This window comes from Sparus aurata, chromosome 7, assembly GCF_900880675.1.
Source record: "Sparus aurata chromosome 7, fSpaAur1.1, whole genome shotgun sequence".
In the NCBI taxonomy this organism is placed as follows: domain Eukaryota; kingdom Metazoa; phylum Chordata; class Actinopteri; order Spariformes; family Sparidae; genus Sparus; species Sparus aurata.
This window is the reverse complement of record NC_044193.1, coordinates 25,811,699-25,832,371: the sequence shown is the minus strand read 5'-3', so window position 1 is coordinate 25,832,371 and position 20,673 is coordinate 25,811,699. Positions and strand designations below refer to the sequence as shown.

At 40.0% G+C, this 20,673-nt stretch overlaps 3 protein-coding genes across 7 annotated transcripts in view; 1 reads left to right on the top strand and 2 right to left on the bottom strand.

The window, feature by feature from the left end:
- Window positions 1-4,728, bottom strand: part of trim33 (tripartite motif containing 33) — a 28,406-nt gene extending 23,678 nt beyond the window's left edge. For all 4 annotated transcript variants that reach the window (XM_030423062.1, XM_030423063.1, XM_030423064.1 and 1 more), the window contains exon 1: window positions 4,106-4,728. In XM_030423062.1, the coding sequence (XP_030278922.1) occupies window positions 4,106-4,685 (580 nt within the window). In that variant the 5' untranslated portion in view covers window positions 4,686-4,728. The remainder of the gene's footprint in view (window positions 1-4,105) is intronic.
- Window positions 4,729-5,985: 1,257 nt separating this feature from the next.
- Window positions 5,986-13,182, top strand: bcas2 (BCAS2 pre-mRNA processing factor). Its single transcript, XM_030422463.1, has 7 exons — window positions 5,986-6,185; window positions 9,342-9,434; window positions 9,528-9,598; window positions 11,429-11,590; window positions 11,673-11,723; window positions 11,827-11,907; window positions 12,008-13,182. Exons 1-7 carry the CDS (start codon window positions 6,093-6,095, stop codon window positions 12,132-12,134), a joined length of 678 nt encoding a protein of 225 aa, XP_030278323.1. The 5' UTR covers window positions 5,986-6,092; the 3' UTR covers window positions 12,135-13,182.
- An 833-nt stretch (window positions 13,183-14,015) lies between these two features.
- On the bottom strand, window positions 14,016-19,938 carry otud3 (OTU deubiquitinase 3). Of its 2 annotated transcripts, none has more exons than XM_030422462.1 (8): window positions 19,750-19,938; window positions 18,466-18,688; window positions 17,623-17,771; window positions 16,008-16,120; window positions 15,756-15,878; window positions 15,326-15,458; window positions 14,908-15,095; window positions 14,016-14,727 (listed from the first exon to the last, which is right to left on the bottom strand). In XM_030422462.1, the coding sequence occupies exons 2-8, from the start codon at window positions 18,669-18,671 to the stop codon at window positions 14,563-14,565; spliced, it is 1,077 nt and encodes a 358-aa protein (XP_030278322.1). In that variant the 5' UTR covers window positions 18,672-18,688; window positions 19,750-19,938; the 3' UTR covers window positions 14,016-14,562. The 2 variants fall into 2 exon arrangements, with proteins under 2 accessions (XP_030278322.1, XP_030278321.1); XM_030422461.1 differs by having other exon boundaries at window positions 18,466-18,769; window positions 19,750-19,905.
- Between the last annotated feature and the right edge of the window lie 735 nt (window positions 19,939-20,673).

Here is a 20,673-nt window from a genome sequence, read left to right as displayed (position 1 = left end):
ATTACTGCTATAATCAAACACCCCAACAAATAATCATTTCAGCACATTAATGTTGGCATTTATTTTCTAAAGTCTAATATTATGCACAAGCTTAAACTTCACATAAATTATTTAAATTGAGTTAGAATAATAATATCTCATTCCTCTAGCTGAGGTAAAAACCAGTTTAAGCCGGTTTGAGCCAGACTACACTGGCTTGAGCAGCACACAGCCGGTTTGTGTGAGCTCCAGCTGCATGGGTCCCCCAGTGATTGGCTGTGAGAGCAGCTGGACTGGGATTGCGTTGAGGAATCAACACAACCCCTAAAACCACACACACACACAAACAAATGTGCCACGCAGCTGTCACTTTGAACTGGAGCAGTCCTTGCTCAGCTATATCTCCTGTGTACCCCCTCCTCCTTCAAATGAGCATCCACAATTAAAACCTTAGTATAAACAGGATTGGGGTTTGTGTTTCACTACATTCATCAGCACAATCCTCTAGTAACGAAAATGAGGGCTAAACAAGACTATATGCATGTTTAAGCCCATGACAGCCCATTTGACAGAATACAACTATTGCTTTGCCAAATATCAATTTAGTCATTAAGCATGTGCTAGGTACCACAAGTACAACTGATGGACCAGAGCGAGCTGTAACCACAGCTTACAGTAGGATTAAATAATACTAAATCTCCTCAAAACACAGGAAAAGAGCGAAATCTGACAGGACATCAAATATCATGCAGAGGTGAAAAATATCATCACATCTCTGCTTGGTGCATGTTGAATTCCAATATGGAAATCACCAAAAATTAAGCTTTGATTAACTCTGCTCAAGATTAAAATATGAAATAGGAATTTTGGTCTAGTTGAAAGTCATTTGTATCTTTGTCGTCATTAGTTATTTTGACATAATATGTTTTACAACAAAAGCATCGAGTGATGTCATCTGGAAAACAGAACTCATCTAGCTATGAAGTGGTATTGTGCAGGTTAATGCACATCTAACTATGTCTGCATCTGATAAACCATTGTCCAGTCACCTGAAAGGATCCATTTTAAGGTCTATATTAGTGAGACACAAAAACGCATGTCACAGGGTGTCACATTAACAAGCTGCTACCACCTATTATACCTGACATTACAAGGGGGAAGTAAAAAGGGAGTGTGAATTCATGAATGAATTAGATGGTACAGATAGGTAGCAGGGAAGTTGCTTCCGATATCAGCAGTTTACTCACCTGGCTTTTACATTTCCTCATTTTATGTGTATATTCACATACTATAACTCCTGATAAGTTATCAGCCAGCTTCCCTCTCACCAGGTAACAAACAGAGTTTAATCTATACTATCAATCAGTAGCCTGAATATGTGTTCAGGCTACAGGGCAGGAATTGCATACTTTGTAATCCTTTATGTGAAGCCACGTTAATCAATGCTATACATCTGGTTACTAATAAACTTTTAGTGGGATTTAACTGCTAAAGTGGATTAGGTGAATTAATAATTTGCTGAGATGTTAGGACTTTCACAGACTGAGGAAAGTAGTTTGAAAAGATCGTACAAAATGCTGTATAATTCACTTTCATGTTAACTAATAAGAAATGTTGTAATATGGGGCTTCAGACTAACTAATTATTTTATATCGCAAAATATATCGCAATGTGGTCTAGAAGTCAACATCCAGTTTGCATAAGCTGCAATATCTTTTTATAAAAAAGTCAAACATGCGACAATCATTATAATAAAGTGCTGTAACGCTACAGAGATGCTGTTGCCAACATTTCTTGTTCTCCACATGTAATAAAACATGTTTTTTGTAGACCACAAAAATGTTCACATGGTTATGATTGTAATACATTAAGTTTAGTGTAAAGAAAAATTGTGATCCAAAAAAGTGTAATTCCCACAAATTGTCAATCCTATCGCAAGCATGGTATCTGTCAAAATAATTGTGAAATGATTTTTTTTTTTTACTACATCATGCAGCCTTACTAAGAAGCAATCCTCTGTGGTGACAGGCAGCGCTGTTAATACAATTCAGACCATGTGACTCTGAAACTCTCCTGAAACCAATACTAATGCAATTCCTGAAAACAGCATTTGGACCATGTGATATTAAAACTCTCCATTGAGACCGAGACTAATAAAATTATATCGAGCTGGGTGGCAGGTACTCTACAGAGGCAAAAGTCCACACATGTGGATAAAAACTAGAGAATAAAGGGTAATATGAGATCCAAACAAGAGTCACTTGTAGGAGTTCCCCTTGTCGAACTTGAAATTTTACACTTATTTTGTGTACACTGCTAGTGCTCAGGACAGTTCTAGACTGATGTTGTAGTGAATCTAGATATCTGCCAGTATATTGTCTGTAAAGGTGTTTTACAAAATGTCACCTGATCAAAACAAAGACTCAGGGTTAATTAAAAAATAACCCTTCAAGAGAGGCTTTATGAGGATGATAATTGATTGAACAGTTCCCAGTAAGACAGTCACGTATTCATCTGTTTTATTTGAGGGGAAGTGGAACTCCAAATACCAAAACTAGTTTTTCTGTAGTCTAAGTCTGCTCACTATATGAGTGAAGCTCTTGGTACACCAGCTGAACTGTTGTTGACTGACTCTTGGGACTCCTGCCAGGTATCTGATAATAAAGCTTCCAAAAAATGTATCAACATCATAGAGGCTACTCTGCAGAAAGTGAGATGTGAGCATCTTTTAAGCTTCAATAAGGTAGCAAACACATGAACAAGACAAGTGTGTGTGCATTTAAACAATAATGGATTGTATTGAATCCCACTCACCAAAGAAAAACAAATAACTGATCTTGTAGTTATGACTTAACTTTGTCAGAAAATTTTGAGAGAAAAAAAAGAGAATTGTGGATCTCATCATTTGTGTCAAAGTATTTTGTCATTTCGAGCAGGGCTGCGCTATCAATTCACATTTAATGAATGACCAAGCGCAATATAAAAATTCCTTAAGTGTGCAATATTTGGTAAAAGTTACAGTTGTGACAAAGCAGCATTATAATGAAGTGTTGTAGTGCTGTGGTGATACCCTGGCATACAAATCTTGTTTTGCAGATATACGATTACATGTTTGTTTGGTATGGCCCACAACAAATTGAGATTTTAGTAGTTTTTCAGTTAAAATCTAAATTGAGATGCAAAAATTATTAACCAAATCACAAACCATGAATCAAATCACAATTGTAAGATCTTTACAAATACCCACAATATGATTTAAAAATAAACAGTATTGTGCATCCCTAATTTCAGGGTAAAGATATAATAATTACCAGAGAAGAGATAACAGTACAGACATATTCCAGAGTTGTATTTTGATACATCATGTAACTTAGCATGTATCAATCTATAACATGCTGTTAACATGTACACATGACATCTGGATCTCAAGGAATCCTGTAAGAATACTTCTTAACATTACTCCTCCTCCTTCTCTACTCTGATTACTTGCTTCCAACTATGAAGTGGTGCATTATCAACATTGCCTGATCAGCATCTGTTCATTTTCATGTAATTAATAGCTTAACCAGGAGAGCGAGAGAGAGAGACTGGCATGCCAGAAAGCGATTAAAAATACGTCAGATGAATATTGCTTTACAATTTATTCTGGCAAGTATGACAAAGTGAAGTCTGATGCAAATTATTTCGGAACCATCATCGATTCGGCACACGCATATGGTGACTTAACAGTCATTTTCCCAGTTAAAACTCAACTGGTGGTTTTGGTGTCATATCACTCACTGCCACCTGTTTAATACTGTTGGAGAAGCGATCAACGGTTGGACCAATGATGTCCCTAAAGGAGATATGAGAGTGTATTTAACCACAGATACACACACCACCCTCTTCTGTGCAATACAAGTCTGAAATTCAACTCCCTGGTCGGTAGGCATGAGTGTGTTTAGGTGTAGTAATCCCCCTAGCCGTCTATTAGACTATCTCAATTTTCACGAAAATGGGAATTGAAGTTTGCCCCTTCAACTATTACAAGCATTACCTACTGACAGATAGCATTTCATCTGATCAAACATCAGATGACAGCGCAGAAGACTGTTCACAGGTAGCTACTTTCTCGAGAAAAACTCACCTATGTGTGTGTCAGTTTGCCCGTGTGGTCCAGCCATCTGTACACTTATCTGTCTCTCTGGTTGCGGGATGCATTTGAGGCAAAACGAATGCAGACAAGGCAGAAGTTTTGGTTCACAGTCTCGGCTCTGAAGACTTTGTTTACACACTGCGCACGTATCCAATAAATTAATGGGAGCGGATACCGGCGTGGCCGCTGGAGCCGTCGGAGGGGGGGACATTTCAGTGGTGAGTCCGCTACCGGTAGCATCCACGGCGGTCGTGGTTTCGGCCGCCGTTGGCTCTGCATTGGTGCTGCTGGAGCGAGCCGGACTGGCGGCGTTGCTAGCGCTACACTGGTCTTCCCCTCCCGCAGCCGCGGCAGCTCCGCCGCTGCTAGCGTCCCCTCCGTCGCTAGTGGGTGTAGGTGCCTCGGTAACAGTATCACTGGACTGTGTTTCTTCGCCAACCTTTGTATTCTCTTCAATGACTATTACCGCATTTTCGACTTTCGTCTCTGGTGGCTCATTTTCTTGCGCTGAAGGCACTGAGTCCGTATCAGCAGACGGTTCCATATCCTCCTCGCCTTTGTTATCCGCCATCTTCCTTCCTCTTTGAACCGCTGCACGTCCTGCGTAACTTCTCGAACCAGGAATACGTGCGTTACGTCATGACGTTGACCAAGAGCCGACTTTATTTGCTTGTATAGATATTTCTATCTTTCTATCATAAATGCTATTGACTTACATGTTGTGATGATCAATATAAATTCATTAGTAAAAAATAGTATTCTGGATAGATAGATAGTTAAAATATCACAATACATTGCTCCTGCGACTCTTTGTCCGACATCACAAGGACAGAAGAAGAGAGAGTGAGGGAGGGATGTGTGTGTAGTCAGCACAGCTGGCCTGCATCTGGGCTATTTTTTTTTTGTCAGCAAGTACATCACCTGCTATTAAATTACCCCATTTAAATGTAGTTTGAAATCAAAACTAGTTTAGTACAAAATTAAGGCGTGTATGAATACATCTGCACATCAGCTAAAACAGCTTTGTAGTTTGAATTTTTGGCAGACTTTTCGGTCAGCTGTGTGAGTTGTAATGGAATTAGTGGCAGAAAAACAGTCAAACAGCTGAGCCCAGTTAAAGAGACTGCTGACAGTGAAAAAAAAAACATTGCAGCCATCCAGCGCCACATTAATTAGCATAATGAAAGCTGACTGGTTGAGGAGCTTACAGGCTGGAGTGAATATTGGCCTTGTCCTAAATGGTACCCTGGCACTGTGTACTCAGGGATGCATGGGTTTTAGTACATCTCTAATACTTGCTCTGAAAAGAATGACTTTCAATAGACATCTGTCTTTCCTTTCAAATTTGCCATCAGAACACAGTTTTTTAGGGATCATGATCACTGGCTAAAAGTAAGGTGTCGAGCCCACTACTACTGAAACTAATGCCATTGAATACTATTGAAACTAATGCCGGTACATAGCTTAAAAGTTATCAAACGCAACTGAGTGTACTTAAAATATCTGTCCACTAACCAAACAAATTAGGGCTGATCAGTCTTATAACTGTCATCTCTACAAGTTTAAATATCACAGTATAGAGAGCTGTTAGCATAGGTTATGTCACATATCTTTGTGCTTGATGGATCACAGTGTCCATTCCTGTAAAGTTGGACCTAACAAGAAAAACAAATGCACTTTTTTAGAACTTTGATTTTAATATGTCTATGAGATAAATGTAAAACAATACAAAGCAAAAACCTTTACCAGTGTATTTACATTCTTATTTGGGTATGTCATGTCAACGTCTGTACTGTTTGGCGTCATTACTCAGCAGTTGCACTCCACTCCACAAGGCGTCACTACCAAAACTCAGGGTTATTGTAGGCTTTTATTTTGAAGGTCGACAACGGAAGCTACGATTTTAGTGAGCTGGAAGATTGTTGTATCGGAGGGAGACATAATTCAAACTAATTCGACCATATAGACTGGTAAATAAATGGCTGGAACGGCTTCAGTAGCTGGTGAAGTGTTTGTCGATGCTTTGCCATATTTTGACCAAGGTTACGATGCAGCAGGTGTCAGAGAAGCGGTGAGTAAACTTTATGAGAGAATATGCTAACCGCAGCGTGTTAGCTAACAGCTAAGCATGCTTTACCTAATGTTAGGTGGTGAAGGCACCATGAACATTTTAGTATTGTCATGAGGCGCTTGAAGATTAAAAACTAAACATTTATTTAGCCAACAATTGGTTATTCTAGCATTAAGCATGCTCATCTGTTTAGCGAATTATTTAGCCGGCGCTTGGTAATACACTTTACATCATAACTTCCTGCGAACAGGCGCAGGAAATGTACGTTTTTCAATGCCTTTAACAGCAGCAATGGCTTGTGGTACAGTACAGCACAGTACCAAACTATACAAAGTCATTTTAATGATGGCTCTGTTGAATTTAAATGCAAGTGCATTGCATTCACCAAAGAGAGGAAGACGTTTAGCTCTTATCGCTTAATTATGACTTGTTATGATGAGATCTGCATCTATTCAAGCTTGAATACACTTACTATGTGTTGCTTTGAACTAAAGTGTCATCCGATTGAATGTATTATGTCTTCAAGATAAGACAGTTGGGGCCCAAGTTAAAGCAACATTATGTAGAAATTGACATTTTGTGTTATTCGGTGACCCATACAGTTTCTGAGTGTAACACCACTTTCATGAATACAAATCCCAGGTCTTTTAACAAGTACCCCCTCAAACAAAGCAAAGACACTGTGCCATCAAAATGATTTGGAGGCTGTTTTTTTAAAGGTTAAAAAAAAAGTGACATACTGTTTGGCTTGCTGCCAAGAAACATGCAAACAACGTGAGCTGTTTATAAAATAAATGCTCCTGTCCTTCAAAAAGGTGGAAATACAGGTTAATAGATAAATAGACCATTATTAGTGACACAGTGGTTCAGACTTCTTAAATTGAAATGGGAACCATGTTTACCGCTTCTGATAATTCCAAAAAGTATTTCATTATTCCAAAATTAGGATCTCATGACTATGAGAAATGGTGCCCTCTTTGCAATATTGAAAGTAATGCGCTTCTTGTTCGATAGACCCTTTTCACAGACATTTCAGACGTTTTGAGTTGGCAAAGCAGGAACAGCACAAGAGGAAAACTGTAATGATGGCTGCCTTTCATTTGAGTGAGATAGTTCCAGGGTCCTGGGGTTGTGCATGATCACTCAGTGAATGCTTTTGGTCACACACGTGTTCATCCTGCTATGTCATGTCAAAACATCTTCTCGTCAATTCTTGGCACCTTAGTGTATATTTCAAACCACATGTAAATCCATTGAGGTTTTTGTCGGATGAATGCGGTTGTGGTTACTGGCTCCTAAGGAACAGCTCACAGAACAAGACCTTTTACGTACACTCGAATGCTGGCACCTTTAGTAAGTGTTTCAAGTTGCACCTTTGTTTGACATTGACAGGCAGGTGAGGCTGATGTGGTGGGTACAATTAATGTGGTTAACATTAATATGTCACCATTACCCCTTTGAATAACTTGCAGATGCGATGGTACACATAATTATGCTATTGTGCGCATTATTTCAGTCACATTGACACAATTCAAATTCACTTCAACTGGCTCCCTGCAGACTGGATAACTCCAACAGACTTCACAACCAGTATGAGTTGGTCAAGGAAAAGCGATCTCTACAGTGCTGATATGAACACAGATATGTAGAGTACCGGTCAGATGTGATTCCATCACACAATCCAAAAAAACATTTATTTATAATCTATTATGACCATTGACTTGGCGAACCACAATATGTTGCAATTTGACTACCAATTAAAAACAAGTTCACTGTGGTGCAAGTTCACCGTGACGTACATGAAGTGCCCTCTTTGTGCAGTTCAGCTTGTCACCACCGTCTTTGTCTCCAGTGATGGTTGTTAATTTAGAGGTTAATGACTAAGCCCACACCTGACTCCGCCAATAGAGTCTCAAGGTGGCAGCAGCATTAAAGATCTTAGGTGAAGGCAGCTTACAGTTGTCAAGAGAATTACAAAAAAGAAACCGGATTAACTGTTTATTACAGCATGAAATGTCTTAGCTGGTACACATGAAAACTTAAATCTGGGTCTGAGCTACAACAAAAATGCAAAAAAAGAAAAATGTATATACTTTGTCTTTTGGTACATTTCTGAATTTTTGCTTCAGGGATGTCGCATCAGTCTGTCTATAGATATTAAGACAGTTTAAACTACACACTCCAGGATATCACAATGAAATGTATACTAATACTTGAGCTCTTAGTCAGGTATAATAATTTTTGTGTACTAAATGAAACTTTAATTTCCGTTGAAGACATGAAACAACTGACCATGTTGGGTGTGTATGTGAATCTATAGAATTATGGGAAACAATGAAAAAATGTTGTGGTGTTTAATTATCCAATTCAACTTGATACCTGCTGTAATAGCCAGTTCGAAAATCACCTGTACCATTGGATTTCAAAACCATCACAGAGGCTGTTGCTTGCTATTATTTTTTTGATCTAGTTATCTCAACCTGATTTTCTCAGGATAACATGTTCATATATCTTCTCTACCCGAGAAGACAGAAGGCTTATTTGTTGAGATAAAGCGATAATAATCCAAGTCACAGCCATATTAATTCAGTATGACTTATCATCATAAGTTGTGACACTCAGCATGTGTCAATATTAGGAAGCTGAGTGAAAAAGCGCAAACTAGGTGTGATCAAATATTGATCGAGACAGGCTGACTAGACCAAACGCCATGTCGGGTTCGTATCCTCGGAGAGCTGTGGTTATTAAACAGTATGTGCTGTATGGATTTGTCCTGCATGGGCAATTTCTGCCTATGATTACTGCATCATTAATTATTGTGTTGATTAATAATGAATCCTGCTTGATCCAGCATTCTTTTGGTTTAAATCAGTTAATACAGTTGTCAAGAGGCCATCTATGTGTGCTGGCATGGCACCACTGATCTCGGATTAACATTAATTGGAGGAATTGACCTTTGTTTTCCCATTAGAATGGGGGCGAATGATTCATTATCTTGAGATTACAACGCATGTTTTCGCGAGATAACAAAATAATTTCCTTGTGATCTCAAGATGACCGCATTAAAAAATAAGTGCAAATACGGCTATTCTCAGCCAATTTCTCGGTCGCAGCAGTGTTGTCTGTGTAAACACTGAATTATCTTTTGGCCTCCAGGCTGCAGCGTTGGTGGAGGAGGAGACCAGAAGATACCGGCCCACCAAGAACTACCTGAGCTACCTGCCCACACCGGACTTTGCTACCTTTGAGGTGACTTAACCCCTCACGCCTCTAACACCTTCGTCACAGTTTCACCCAGTGTGACAGAGATGACAGCATTTCTTATTTGTTATCGCCCTTTAGACAGAAATCATGAGGAACGAATTTGAGCGGTTGGCGGCTCGGCAGCCCATGGACCTCCTGAGTATGAAGAGGTAAACTCACATCATCCTGCACCAGCCCGTGTTCACACGTGGAGCAGCAGAACACCTCACAGATCTGCAGGCCTCTGTGGGCACCTAAATACATACACAGCTACAGAGTGTCATGCAAGTTGTAGTACCTATTATGTTATAACAGTGTTATGTGTTGAAAACTTGCATGTAGAAGTAAACAAGTCATGGCCGTAAACACTTGTCAACTACGGCTAAAGAACTCCCTAAACAATCTACATGCAAGTTGATTCCCCACTTGCATATTTGGGAACTTTCACCCTAACTGTCACTTTCCAGGATGTATGACGGATCAGGATCTCAATCACTAGACATTATAACAGCATCCACATGATTATAAACAGTTGGTGGATACATGTTTAGATTGACAGGTGGACACCAGGAGAAACATGTTGAAAAAAACCACACAGATCTCAAAGTCATGTGTACCGTCACACCCCTTTTGGATCCGCAGCACCGGTGTCCTGTTTGAATTGACACACTGGAGCATCTTTACGCCGCTGCAGCCTGGTTCAGTGTGAGCAAACAAAGGCAGAGAAATGGCGAGCCTTCGCTGTGCCGATAATGCAGGGTCTCTGTGTGAAAAGGGCTATGGACACCACTCACCCAATTACAAGACAAAATGGTTATGAAAACTGTTATTTTAGGGTAAAAAAAAAAGTTACACAATGTTGCTTTAAAATATTATTCAGTGAGGTACTACATTATTTTTCGTGATAGATATATTTGAAGGTATTGAAGGTTATGACCTCAGTATTGCTCAAGGTCCGGAAGTCAAATTACTGCTTGAAAAGTAAACGTGAACAGAGTGACCCAATTAGGGAAGTTACGAAATACACCTACAAATTTGTGCTGCAATGTGTGTTGCAACTGAGTGTCAAGGCCGAGACACCAAGAAGTCCTGTAATGTCACACAAATAAGATATTAAATAAGAATAAGAATTAAAGAATTAAAACAGCAACAATTATTATTTTCTCTATCGAATCATCTAAGGATGACTTTCTCATTTCATCATTCGGGTTGTATAAGGTGAGCAAATAACAAAAAATGCCCTCAAGAAGTGCCGGTGGGGACATCTTGGAATGTCTTGTCCCAACAAATTGTCAAACAAAAACTCAAAAGATATTCAGTTTATATTAATAGCAAAGTTAAAACTAAAACTGTGTGTGTGTGTTGTGAAATGTGAACTCACAAAGTGCCTCAGGGGGAAGTGTGTGTCACTTTCAGTGTATGCAGGTGATTTCCTGCCTGCTTTTTATTTTATTTGTTGTGCCTCTGCGGTGGCAACAGCCAGGGACAGAGGCATTATATAGGTTTTTTCAGGTTGTCCGTCTGGGAAATACTTGCGAACACAATGTCTCAAGAGCGCTTTGAGGAACTTTCTTCCTCCTTTGCACAAGTGTCCACTCTGACTCAGAGATGAACTGATCTGGTTTTGGAGGTCAAAAGTTAAAGGTCACAGCGACCTCCTGTTTCATGAACTGATATCTCGACCCCCTTGAGGGATTTTCGTCAAATTTCGCACACAAGGATGAACTTATTAGATTTTTCAGATCACTGGAACCTGACATCTTGTGAACGCGATGAATGCTGCGAGGAATTTTTGTTGCATTTGGCACAAATATCTATATACTGCTCATAAAACTGAAACACTGACAGTACTGAATTTATGATGAATACAAAGTTAGACTCTGTTTCTCTTGTAAAATAATTGGCGGGGTCTATTTCTGACTTTTTTACAAATATTTTTGATCGTTGATTTGTTGTTCAAAATATTGATCCTATCATCTTGACCTTTTTTTCCTGTGGAGATATGAGCTGCCAGCGCCCTCAGCGGGTCAGAAGAATGACATCACAGCGTGGCAGGAGTGCGTGAACAACTCGATGGCCCAGCTTGAGCACCAGGCAGTCCGGATTGAGAACCTGGAGCTCATGTCGCAGTATGGAACCAACGCATGGAAAGTCTACAACGAGTATGTGACCATCAGCAGCCATCTCTCCCCTCTGCTCACTGCATTATAACTGCTAACATGTTGTCTGGTCTTCCTCCTTCAGCAACCTGGCCTTCATGATTGAGATGGCTCAAAAGGAACTTCAGAAATTCAGGTGAGCGATCACTGGTACATTCGTGTTAGTTTAAAGAGTTATGAAACCAGTTTTCTGATGTTAACCACTGTCCTTTTTTTTTTTTTTTTTTTTTTTTACCTAGAAAGCAAATTCAAGATTTAAACTGGCAGCGTAAGAACGATCAGCTGGCAGGGGGAGCCAAACTGCGAGAGCTGGAGTCAAAGTATGTTGTTTGAAGATTTTACATGTCTATATCACTGCACACTGAGAATATGTTGGTTAGATCTTCCTGTGTTGTAACATCTGTATCCGTCCCTGAACAGCTGGGTGTCTCTGGTCAGTAAGAACTATGAGATCGAGCGGGCCATCGTGCAGCTGGAGAATGAAATAACTCAGCTCAGACAACAGCAGGGGGATGAAAACAAGGAGAACATCCGACAGGACTTCTAGAGCGCAGCAGCTGTCGCCCTCATATCGCTGATGTACAAACTGAGATGTCATCTTGTTTGACTGGGCTAACAAGCAACATGAGGAGGGAAGGAAACCTGTCTGGAGGAGATTTAATGTGCAACTGCGTATGTTCTGCATCATCAAATTACTTTGACATTCAGAATGAGTTGCCCTGAAACCACAGTAAGAACTTTTTTTTTTTTTTTTTACAGATTTCACGCCCCTTATTCTTGCAGATTAAATCTCCTTAATGTGCAACTGCGTATGTTCTGTATCATCAAATTACTTTGACATTCAGAATGAGTTTCCCCGAAACCTCAGTAAGAACACACATTTTTCCAGATTTCACGCCTCTTATTCTGCTGTAAAAACAGTGCAGGAATAACACATTAAGCAGGTTGTTTTTTACTGTACAGATGTTTAAAGCGAGATTATGTACAGTTTGCAATAAAACAGATTCATTTTCTTACAAACGGATAGTTGAATTCATAAGCAATAGGACATCTTTGCTTAGTTCAATAGACTGACAGGTTTTGTTGATACAGCCTCACTAAGTCTGGTGTGACCAGTAGCCAATGCTAGCTTATGTTAGCTAACTTGAGATATTGGTGGGTATTGTTTACCGGATATAACCGAATCAGTGTGCTGGCTTAAAGATTATTTTCTTCTTATGCCACTGTTGTGCTATTTTTAGGAAAAGTGTGATTTGAGTCTCATTCCTAACTCGTCAAAAACTGTAATTTGAGACATAGACAGACCCGTCCTGCAATCCCAAAGCATCAGTTTTTTAACTTGTCTTACAAGTGGCACCAAACATTATTCCATTAATGCTGCAAGAACCAGCAAAAGTGACACAATCTCGCTTTAAAATGTAAGTCATACCAGCATGTAGGTTTCACGTTTTGAGTCTGCCTACCGAAAAGGGTGTGTTTATAAGTAAGTGTACATAGTTTGTCAAGGACAAAGTTATCTCTGTGAGTCCTGCCTTGACTTCTGTTCATGTCATTTTTTTATGCCGATTTAATAAAGTGAACATTTCTTACATTAACTTGTGTGTCGGATTTTTGCCATATCAGATACGTTTACTTAAACACAACTTTAGTCAGATTGCATATGTTACATTTTTGTAAGAACTTTTGTTTGATATTTGAAATCTGTGCCGTGCTATTCTATTCCGTTCTTATATCTGATATATTTATTTGAAGCTCAGTGTGCTCTGCCTTCCCAGTATCATAATGGGCGGCCTCAGAGTCAAACGCTTTGACTCATTTCTCTTCCCTGGTTCTCTTTTTCAACTGCAGGCATATTCAACAAAGTTTGTCAGAAATCACAGCTGTATTCTTAGATGGAAATGCTGTGGCCCCATTTAAGAAATCACCAACAAGCCATTAACTGAAATCACAATAACCTGACCGAAAAAGACGGCCTATAATTATAGACTGATCACTCAAGAGCAAGGCCGAGATATCTCAAATCAGAATAACAGCCACTTAAATACTCACATATCCAGTGACTTTAAATTCTCTGGGATCCAATACAGGATGGCAGAACTAATCACACTGTATTCATCCTCACGCCCGCTTATGCATCATACACTGCAGTAAACACATTATGTTTAAAGGTTAACTGCTGGCTGAGTGGCTCTGACATAAATGGGAATAATTTAGACAAATGGGTAACCATATTTGTTTTGTATGGCCTCGTGCTAAAATGTGTCTGTTTAATTTTTCATTTGTGGCATTAGATTATTTTTGATTTAGTAAATAAATGACTTAATATCTTAACACTACCAATGATGAAAATGTATAATGCATCTCTTAATTTGAAAAACGTGTCACAAACACATGTCCCCCTGGATAATATGCAACATATCATCTGATGCACAGAAAAACAACATTATCATTTATTATTATTTATTGCCACATTCCTTACACAGTGTGCATAACACAATCATTCGTCCACCACTCTTCTTTTCACTTCCCTCGTCGGTCAGATCGAACAAACAGAACGCTCCGAACAGACGAAATCCATATAAACTCAAATCTGTGGCGTTTTAAAAAGCCCAGCTGCATGAGATTATCTGCATGGTTGTCATGAAAAGCCAGATGTCCAGCATAGAAAGGGGCTAAGGTAGCGTGGTAGGCAGACCAGATCGGAGGAGTTTCTATATACACCTACCTTTGAACTAAAATGAAACCCAGCTAAAACACTGAAAGTCATGCTCTTTCACTCTCTCATCTTTTTACGACTTTCACACATCTCACGCACTCGAGTTTGCAGGCACTGTTATACCGTTCGCAGAGTGTTCTCTCGAGGAAAAGTCGTCCGCTGTGACTGAATCAAATCTGACTATGTGCAAAACTTTTGTGAACAGCGTCAGCCACCGGTAGCTAGGAGAAGCAGAGGGTTATTTTGGCCATGCTCCAGTCTATATACTGAGAGTGTTGAGGGCTGGTACTAGAGTAACAGCCTCTGGCAGGTTCTGGTTCTGGTCCTGACTCCCTTTGCTCTGGAGAAACTTCTGCCGATGCCTCTCCTCCTGACGCTTCTTCTTCTCTTGCCGCTGCTGCTCTTTCCTCTGCTTGGTTGATACCTGGGAGTGACGGAAACAAAAAGCAAGGTCTTTAATCTCAATTTAACTGGATTCTGTTTTGACATCAAATATTTGTTTGTGAAAATGCTGCAGTCAGGCTTCAAATACTAGTATAAAGACTGGACATTTTATGACGGAAGAAAGGGTTCAAAAGAAACAGACTGTAGAAAGTGACTCTACCTTTGGTTTTTGTACATTGCTGCCCTCTGCTGGCTGTTTTGGCTCACTGCAGTCAGTGGCTGCAGCTCTGCAGGTTGGGCAGGATCCTGAGGAACACTGGCCCTGGCAGGACTGGCCCAGCATGGAGCCGACAAGCCATTCAGCATTGATGGTTGCCGCACTCAGCTGGAGCAGGTTCTCCTCATCACCTGAGGGAGGAAACGCACACATATACACATGAAGTGAGCAGTCAGTGTGATGTGGTCATTACTGTTCATGTCAAACTGTCTACTTAATCAAAGGCTGACGTGTTCATGAGATTCATGGAAATTTGAGCTGAACAGACAAGATGGTTCTGAAGTCTGTAATAAAGTTGATTCTCTTTTGCCCTGACAGACTAATTCTAACAGCAGCTAATGAGTCAAGTGTGACTTCTGACCCTGGATTCCTCGGTTCTTGATGGAGCTTAGGATCACGTTGTCCTCCTCCGAGGCAGTGGGAGAAGGGTTTTTCTGTCTGTCTCGCTGACCGTCACCAAACTCACGCTGCTGGCCTCGTGAGTTCTGTAGATTCTGGGAACAGTAATAGAGAGAAAATATCAGTGAAGGGGCAACCATATTTGTTTTGTGATGTCATATGAAACCTCTGCCTCTTGCTATAATGTGTCCGAGTTCACTAATTGGTACTCTGAAATCAAAATTGGCCATCAATGTAATCGCACAGGAACAGATAAATGGATAAGAGCACGGCAACAAAAGCTTGTATTTAAAGAGGTAGGCTGAAATGAACTAAAACATCTCAGCTTCTTTAAGATTAGAGGGAGAACTGTTCCTAAATGCTGGTCCATTGTATACTTTACAGTCTCAGACCTCTATGCGGAGCTGGGCAGGACTCTCAGAGTTGTCTCCAATCCGCCTCACACTGTCATAATGATCGCCGTAGCGGTAGGCGATGTGCAGCTCTCTGCACACCTGCTTCTCGGCACCATTTATCTGTAATGAGAACAGCCCATATAAGCTGAGTGTTGGGCCATAAGGAGGGATACATTCCACATAATAATAATAATAATTATAGCATCTTAGATGACATGATGTCATTTGAAAGTCTTCCTCTGTCCTTACCTCCCACAGTGGCGTGTTGAGCTGATGGATGACCACTCTCACCTGTTGGCTACGGGCAAAAGCCACAATGGCGTCATTGCCAGCGAACGTACCGGGTTGAGAGAGGTTGGACACTGGGCGGACAGACGCAAAAAATAATCACTCTTCAGGTAATGTGATGAGAGGATTTCTGCTTGAACTTTCTATAGTGTCATCACAAGATCATATATTTTTAAAAGTTTTTAAATTGTTTACAAATGTCATTCTAGCAAAATGTATCATTTCAACTAGCTTTTCTAAATGAATGAATGAATGAATGCTTTATTTCAAACATGTGAATAGTATATTACACTTGAAGCACTAGACGATAAAACCCTTTGTATGTTTGAAAAGGAGCAGGAAGAAGCATTAGCTTATTAACTCCTACCCCTTCTCCATTTAGTACCTAGTACTATAGGTTATCTTACTTCCTGTGTCTTATGAAGTTCCTGTGTTCCTAAATGAAGTCAAGGTCGATGCAACTAGCAGTGATTCCCAATCTTGTCACCTTGTGGCATCTTAAAACAAAGCAATGTCTGTGTACAACCCTTCATCAACAGTCGCATATGTCTACCTGTCGATAACTGTTTAACCAGTGAATGATTTTTCTTCTCTTGTTTTATTAATAATTGACATTTTAAGAGACCCTAAAACGGCAAATCATCCATTAAAGATACAAAAAAAAATCTGGCAAAACCGCCCACATCATCGTGCCCAAGAGAAATGTTTTTATTGGTTTTGTTTTTTTTGTCCTTCCCAGAAAGTAAGTAACAGCCCCTCAGATTTTGTCAATCAACTGCATATGCGGGTTCCAATCCAAGGCTGGGAAACTTTGGGCCTTTTCACACCTGACAGCCTGAACCAAGGGTCACATTTTAGTTTCGCTGTCTATATTTAGGCTGTTTAGTTTTGGTTTCACGTTGCAAGAATTAGAGCACACTAAATAGGTATACATGACATACATACTATACGCTGTCAGCAACTATGTGAGCTGTGTCTCTTTATACTTCCAAGTGATTAGTTTATACATTTGTTTATGCGCCTGACGCCCTCAAACAGTTATTCTTTTAGAACAATTGAAATGTGTTTGAATTTTTACTTATTTTATAAGTCATTAGACCAGATGTCAGGTAAACATATGGTCTCCTCCTCAACCCATAAACTACCTCATTTCATTTCATTTTGGTGTTTTTCTGTTTTGGGAGTTCTGGTGACAGCCCTCACACTAAAAACAAACCAAATCATGTTTCAATGTAAATAGGCCAAGTCCACCTCTTTTGATCACATCGAGGATTTGATGTTTGGTCAAGTGGACGTTTCACACTTGTCATATTTAGTTGAGATCACACTGAAAATTCTAAAAGCTCAGCTAACCTACTGCATCTTTCACTCCATTGCAAGATAATCTGATGGCCACCAGGGGTCACTGCATAGTTGCTGGTCAAATTTGTTTCCCATTGAAATCAATGCACTTCCTATGTACACTAGATGACAGAATAGTCAATTGTGAATGAGACATAAATTAGTCTTATCTGATCAGAGTATTTAATTTAATCTGTTGATTTACTCAGTGTCACACACTGGGTAATTTTCTTACAATGCTGTGTGAAGGGCACGTCGTCCTCAACAAACGGCTCAAAGTCTTGTCGATGGGACGTCATATACTGGACCGTCTCCTGCCGAAGTCGGAGGTGACCCCGGGAGTGACCCTCTAACTGGTCGCCCAGAGCTCTGAACAGGCAGTTCCTGCAAGGAACAAAGACAATGACTAGTATATCTACACATGGCTGCCTATGGTTAAATGCCTCAGCTTCAAGGTTCTTGCCTGACTGAAGGTTATGTTACGTTTAAATTAGATTCATAAGAGTAAGCATTTGAATTACTTTTCTGGGTGCTTGCCAATAGCAATGACTTAAGTCCTGCAAATCAGGAGACTCCCTGACCTTCTGTACAGTAGTTAGCATGACTGATAGATGCAAGACTGTATAGTTGTTAATTAAGGTCCCATTGGGATTTTTCATGAAGCTAGAGTGACATAAAGACATTTCCCTTGCTGTTTTCTTATCTTAAATGGCACACAGTGGTGTTGTCAGCTGAGGAAAGTCAAATTATGTTTCAACAAAGATGAGGCCTGTCAAATTATAGCTCTTGTGACATTTACCGATAATAAGCAGCAGACATGCAGCTACAAATACCTTGCAGTTTAGTTAACTGTACGCTGTCATTGCCTGTGAGCTCGGGAGAAGTACACAAAGTGTTCTAAGAGATTATGTTGATCTATCAAGGTATCCTCATGGTAAGAAAGCTGTCTCCAGCTTGAAAATAAGCTTCATGTATTAGGTAATACAATTCAAGAGACATGTGTTTCAGTATCAGTGACGGTGGAGGACAACATGGAGTAAGACAAAGCTTGACGTCACAGTCTTTTTCTGGCTCTTACCCATCTCCGGGGACCTCTCTCAGCTTGAGCCCCAGAGCCTGGAGCTGATTGGAGAAACTGACAAACTCTGCTCCTTCATCGCAATCCTGAGGCCTGTTCTTGCGGTCCTTCACGATGGCCCTGCGCGCTGCCCGCTCATCCCTCTTGCGTTCCAGTTCACTCTTTTTGTTGCTCCGCACAGGTTTGGGCGTCTGTTTTCTTGACATGTTGGCTACAGCCGTTTCTGCGGGCCAACAACACCAAAATATGTCTTCTTATAGTAATGAGCTAGTGCTTGCATCAACCACTGCCACACATCTGGAACCTATTGGAAAAGACAGGGTGGGGGGGGGGTTCAGAACCGATATATTACAGGGTATATTGTTTTCTTAGTATCACAACATACTAAGGTTGTCATTTCAGTGAGTTAGTCTTCTCTGAAGCGGTAATTTGCAAGAGATATACTGTACATGCTACGGTAGTCCATTTTTGATGTAGAAGACGTTATGCCAAACTCCATCAGGAATTGTGACACTTTATATCATTTATTTTTCTTCTTAGACAATTTTACACATATGGACAGTAGCTAGAAAGCTATGCGCCAGATATTTTGTCTGATTTTCTAGTGCAAATTGCAAGTATAAATAATATAATAAGCAACCATTAGTTCCAATATAATCCTAGGCTTAGTTAACACTTCTAACTGCCACTCTCTGTTTTGATAAATGTATATTATCTGAGTGACTGGTTAGCCAAACTTAAATACAACAGCTAGTTGATCCCCATTTAGTGAAGTGGTGTTTGGTGCAAATGTTTATCAAATGGAAGACTGCTTCCAACTGTCATGACACGACATTAATACTTATTTGTCGGATTCTTTCACAGTTTTGGGATGTGCCGTCTTAGATAAAATGTCATGTGGCCGATGGTGAGAAAAACTGTTATACTGATTTAATATTCTTCACAACGTCTTACTGGAGCTAACATTAAATAGCAATTCGTCAAGTTTAATTTAATGGCTAACTTTAGCGGACTACTTAGAAGTACTGATGTAAACTAGTAATTTCGTACTTACTAGTACCATTACTGAGTAACGTTACTTTTTAGCTGACACAAACGGAATATTATCGGCGTCAGGTCAGTTAGCGGCTAGCTAACATGAAGTTCGACAGCTAGCTAGCTAGCTAGCATCCAGCGGCTGGGTATTAACCCTCGTTACATAACAAATCACATCTTCCCGTTTGTAGCACTCACAACACAGTAAACTATTAAAGAACTTGACGTAGATAATATAATGATTCTTACCTTTAACGCGTTCGTTTCCAAAAGATATGTTTGTGTTTCGTTCTTTTAAATTTTTTGGCTCAAAAGAGAAAGGTAGTGATTGTCCGTTTTTGTTTACAACTGAGTTTCCGCATACGTATGTACGTGTACGTCAAAACGTACGGAAAGCGGCATGGGCCAAACTGCAGAGGCGATTAAAAAGAGATTCTATTGGGATGATGGTAGCGGCAGTTTTATTCAATGGAAACAAGGCGTATCTGTCTATCTATCTATCTATCTGATAATTATGACAAGCTTAAAGGCTCTGAGTCATTTCATATAGCAGACTGTGACTCAGGACAAAGTAGGAGGCTGAGTTACGATCTTGAAAGAAATTTTGCTTCTCAAAATCCCTCCACCTCCTGCTCTCGTCGACTCTTAGAAAATCTACTCACCACCACCAACTCCTTCTGATGACTCCACACAGTTGGTGAAAATAATGTGGGGGAGGAGTGGGCTGAGAAGCAATAAACAGGATGTTTGCAATGTAAAAAGACCAGCAGACACACTGAGACAAAAAAACACAGCCTCGAGACAGAAAACTGCATCAGAGAACAGAAGGGAAGCGGTATTACAATTTAATATCCTAAAAGTAGAAACATTATACAGGGTTGTACCAAATCAGCTGGCATGAAAGAAACAGGGCATACATCTGCAGATGTTAGTTGGCGTGTGGTTAACTATAGACCTCAGTCAGTGATGACACTGTGTATGCACAGATGTAATGGCCTGAAGGCATACATATACATATATGTGAGCATTCTTTCATGTGAAGCAATCAGCGTCAGTCACCTGAGTGGAAAAGAAGAGCGGTCAGCCAGGCATGGACAACAAATCATTTATGTTATATCTGAATACATGTACAGTATGTTTGTGTGTGTTGGTATGTGAGTAAGTCCGACATCG

Bases quoted from the DNA above. Each gene is read 5' to 3' on its own strand.
- bcas2 (XM_030422463.1), top strand. From the start codon at position 6,093: ATGGCTGGAACGGCTTCAGTAGCTGGTGAAGTGTTTGTCGATGCTTTG. The intron at 9,599-11,428 runs GTAAACTCACAT...TTTCCTGTGGAG, and splicing joins GACCTCCTGAGTATGAAGAG to ATATGAGCTGCCAGCGCCCT. The intron at 11,591-11,672 runs GTATGTGACCAT...TTCCTCCTTCAG, and splicing joins GCATGGAAAGTCTACAACGA to CAACCTGGCCTTCATGATTG.
- otud3 (XM_030422462.1), bottom strand. From the start codon at position 18,671: ATGTCAAGAAAACAGACGCCCAAACCTGTGCGGAGCAACAAAAAGAGT. The intron at 15,459-15,755 runs GTCTGAGACTGT...TACTGTTCCCAG, and splicing joins CTGCCCAGCTCCGCATAGAG to AATCTACAGAACTCACGAGG. The intron at 14,728-14,907 runs GTAGAGTCACTT...CGTCACTCCCAG, and splicing joins GCAATGTACAAAAACCAAAG to GTATCAACCAAGCAGAGGAA.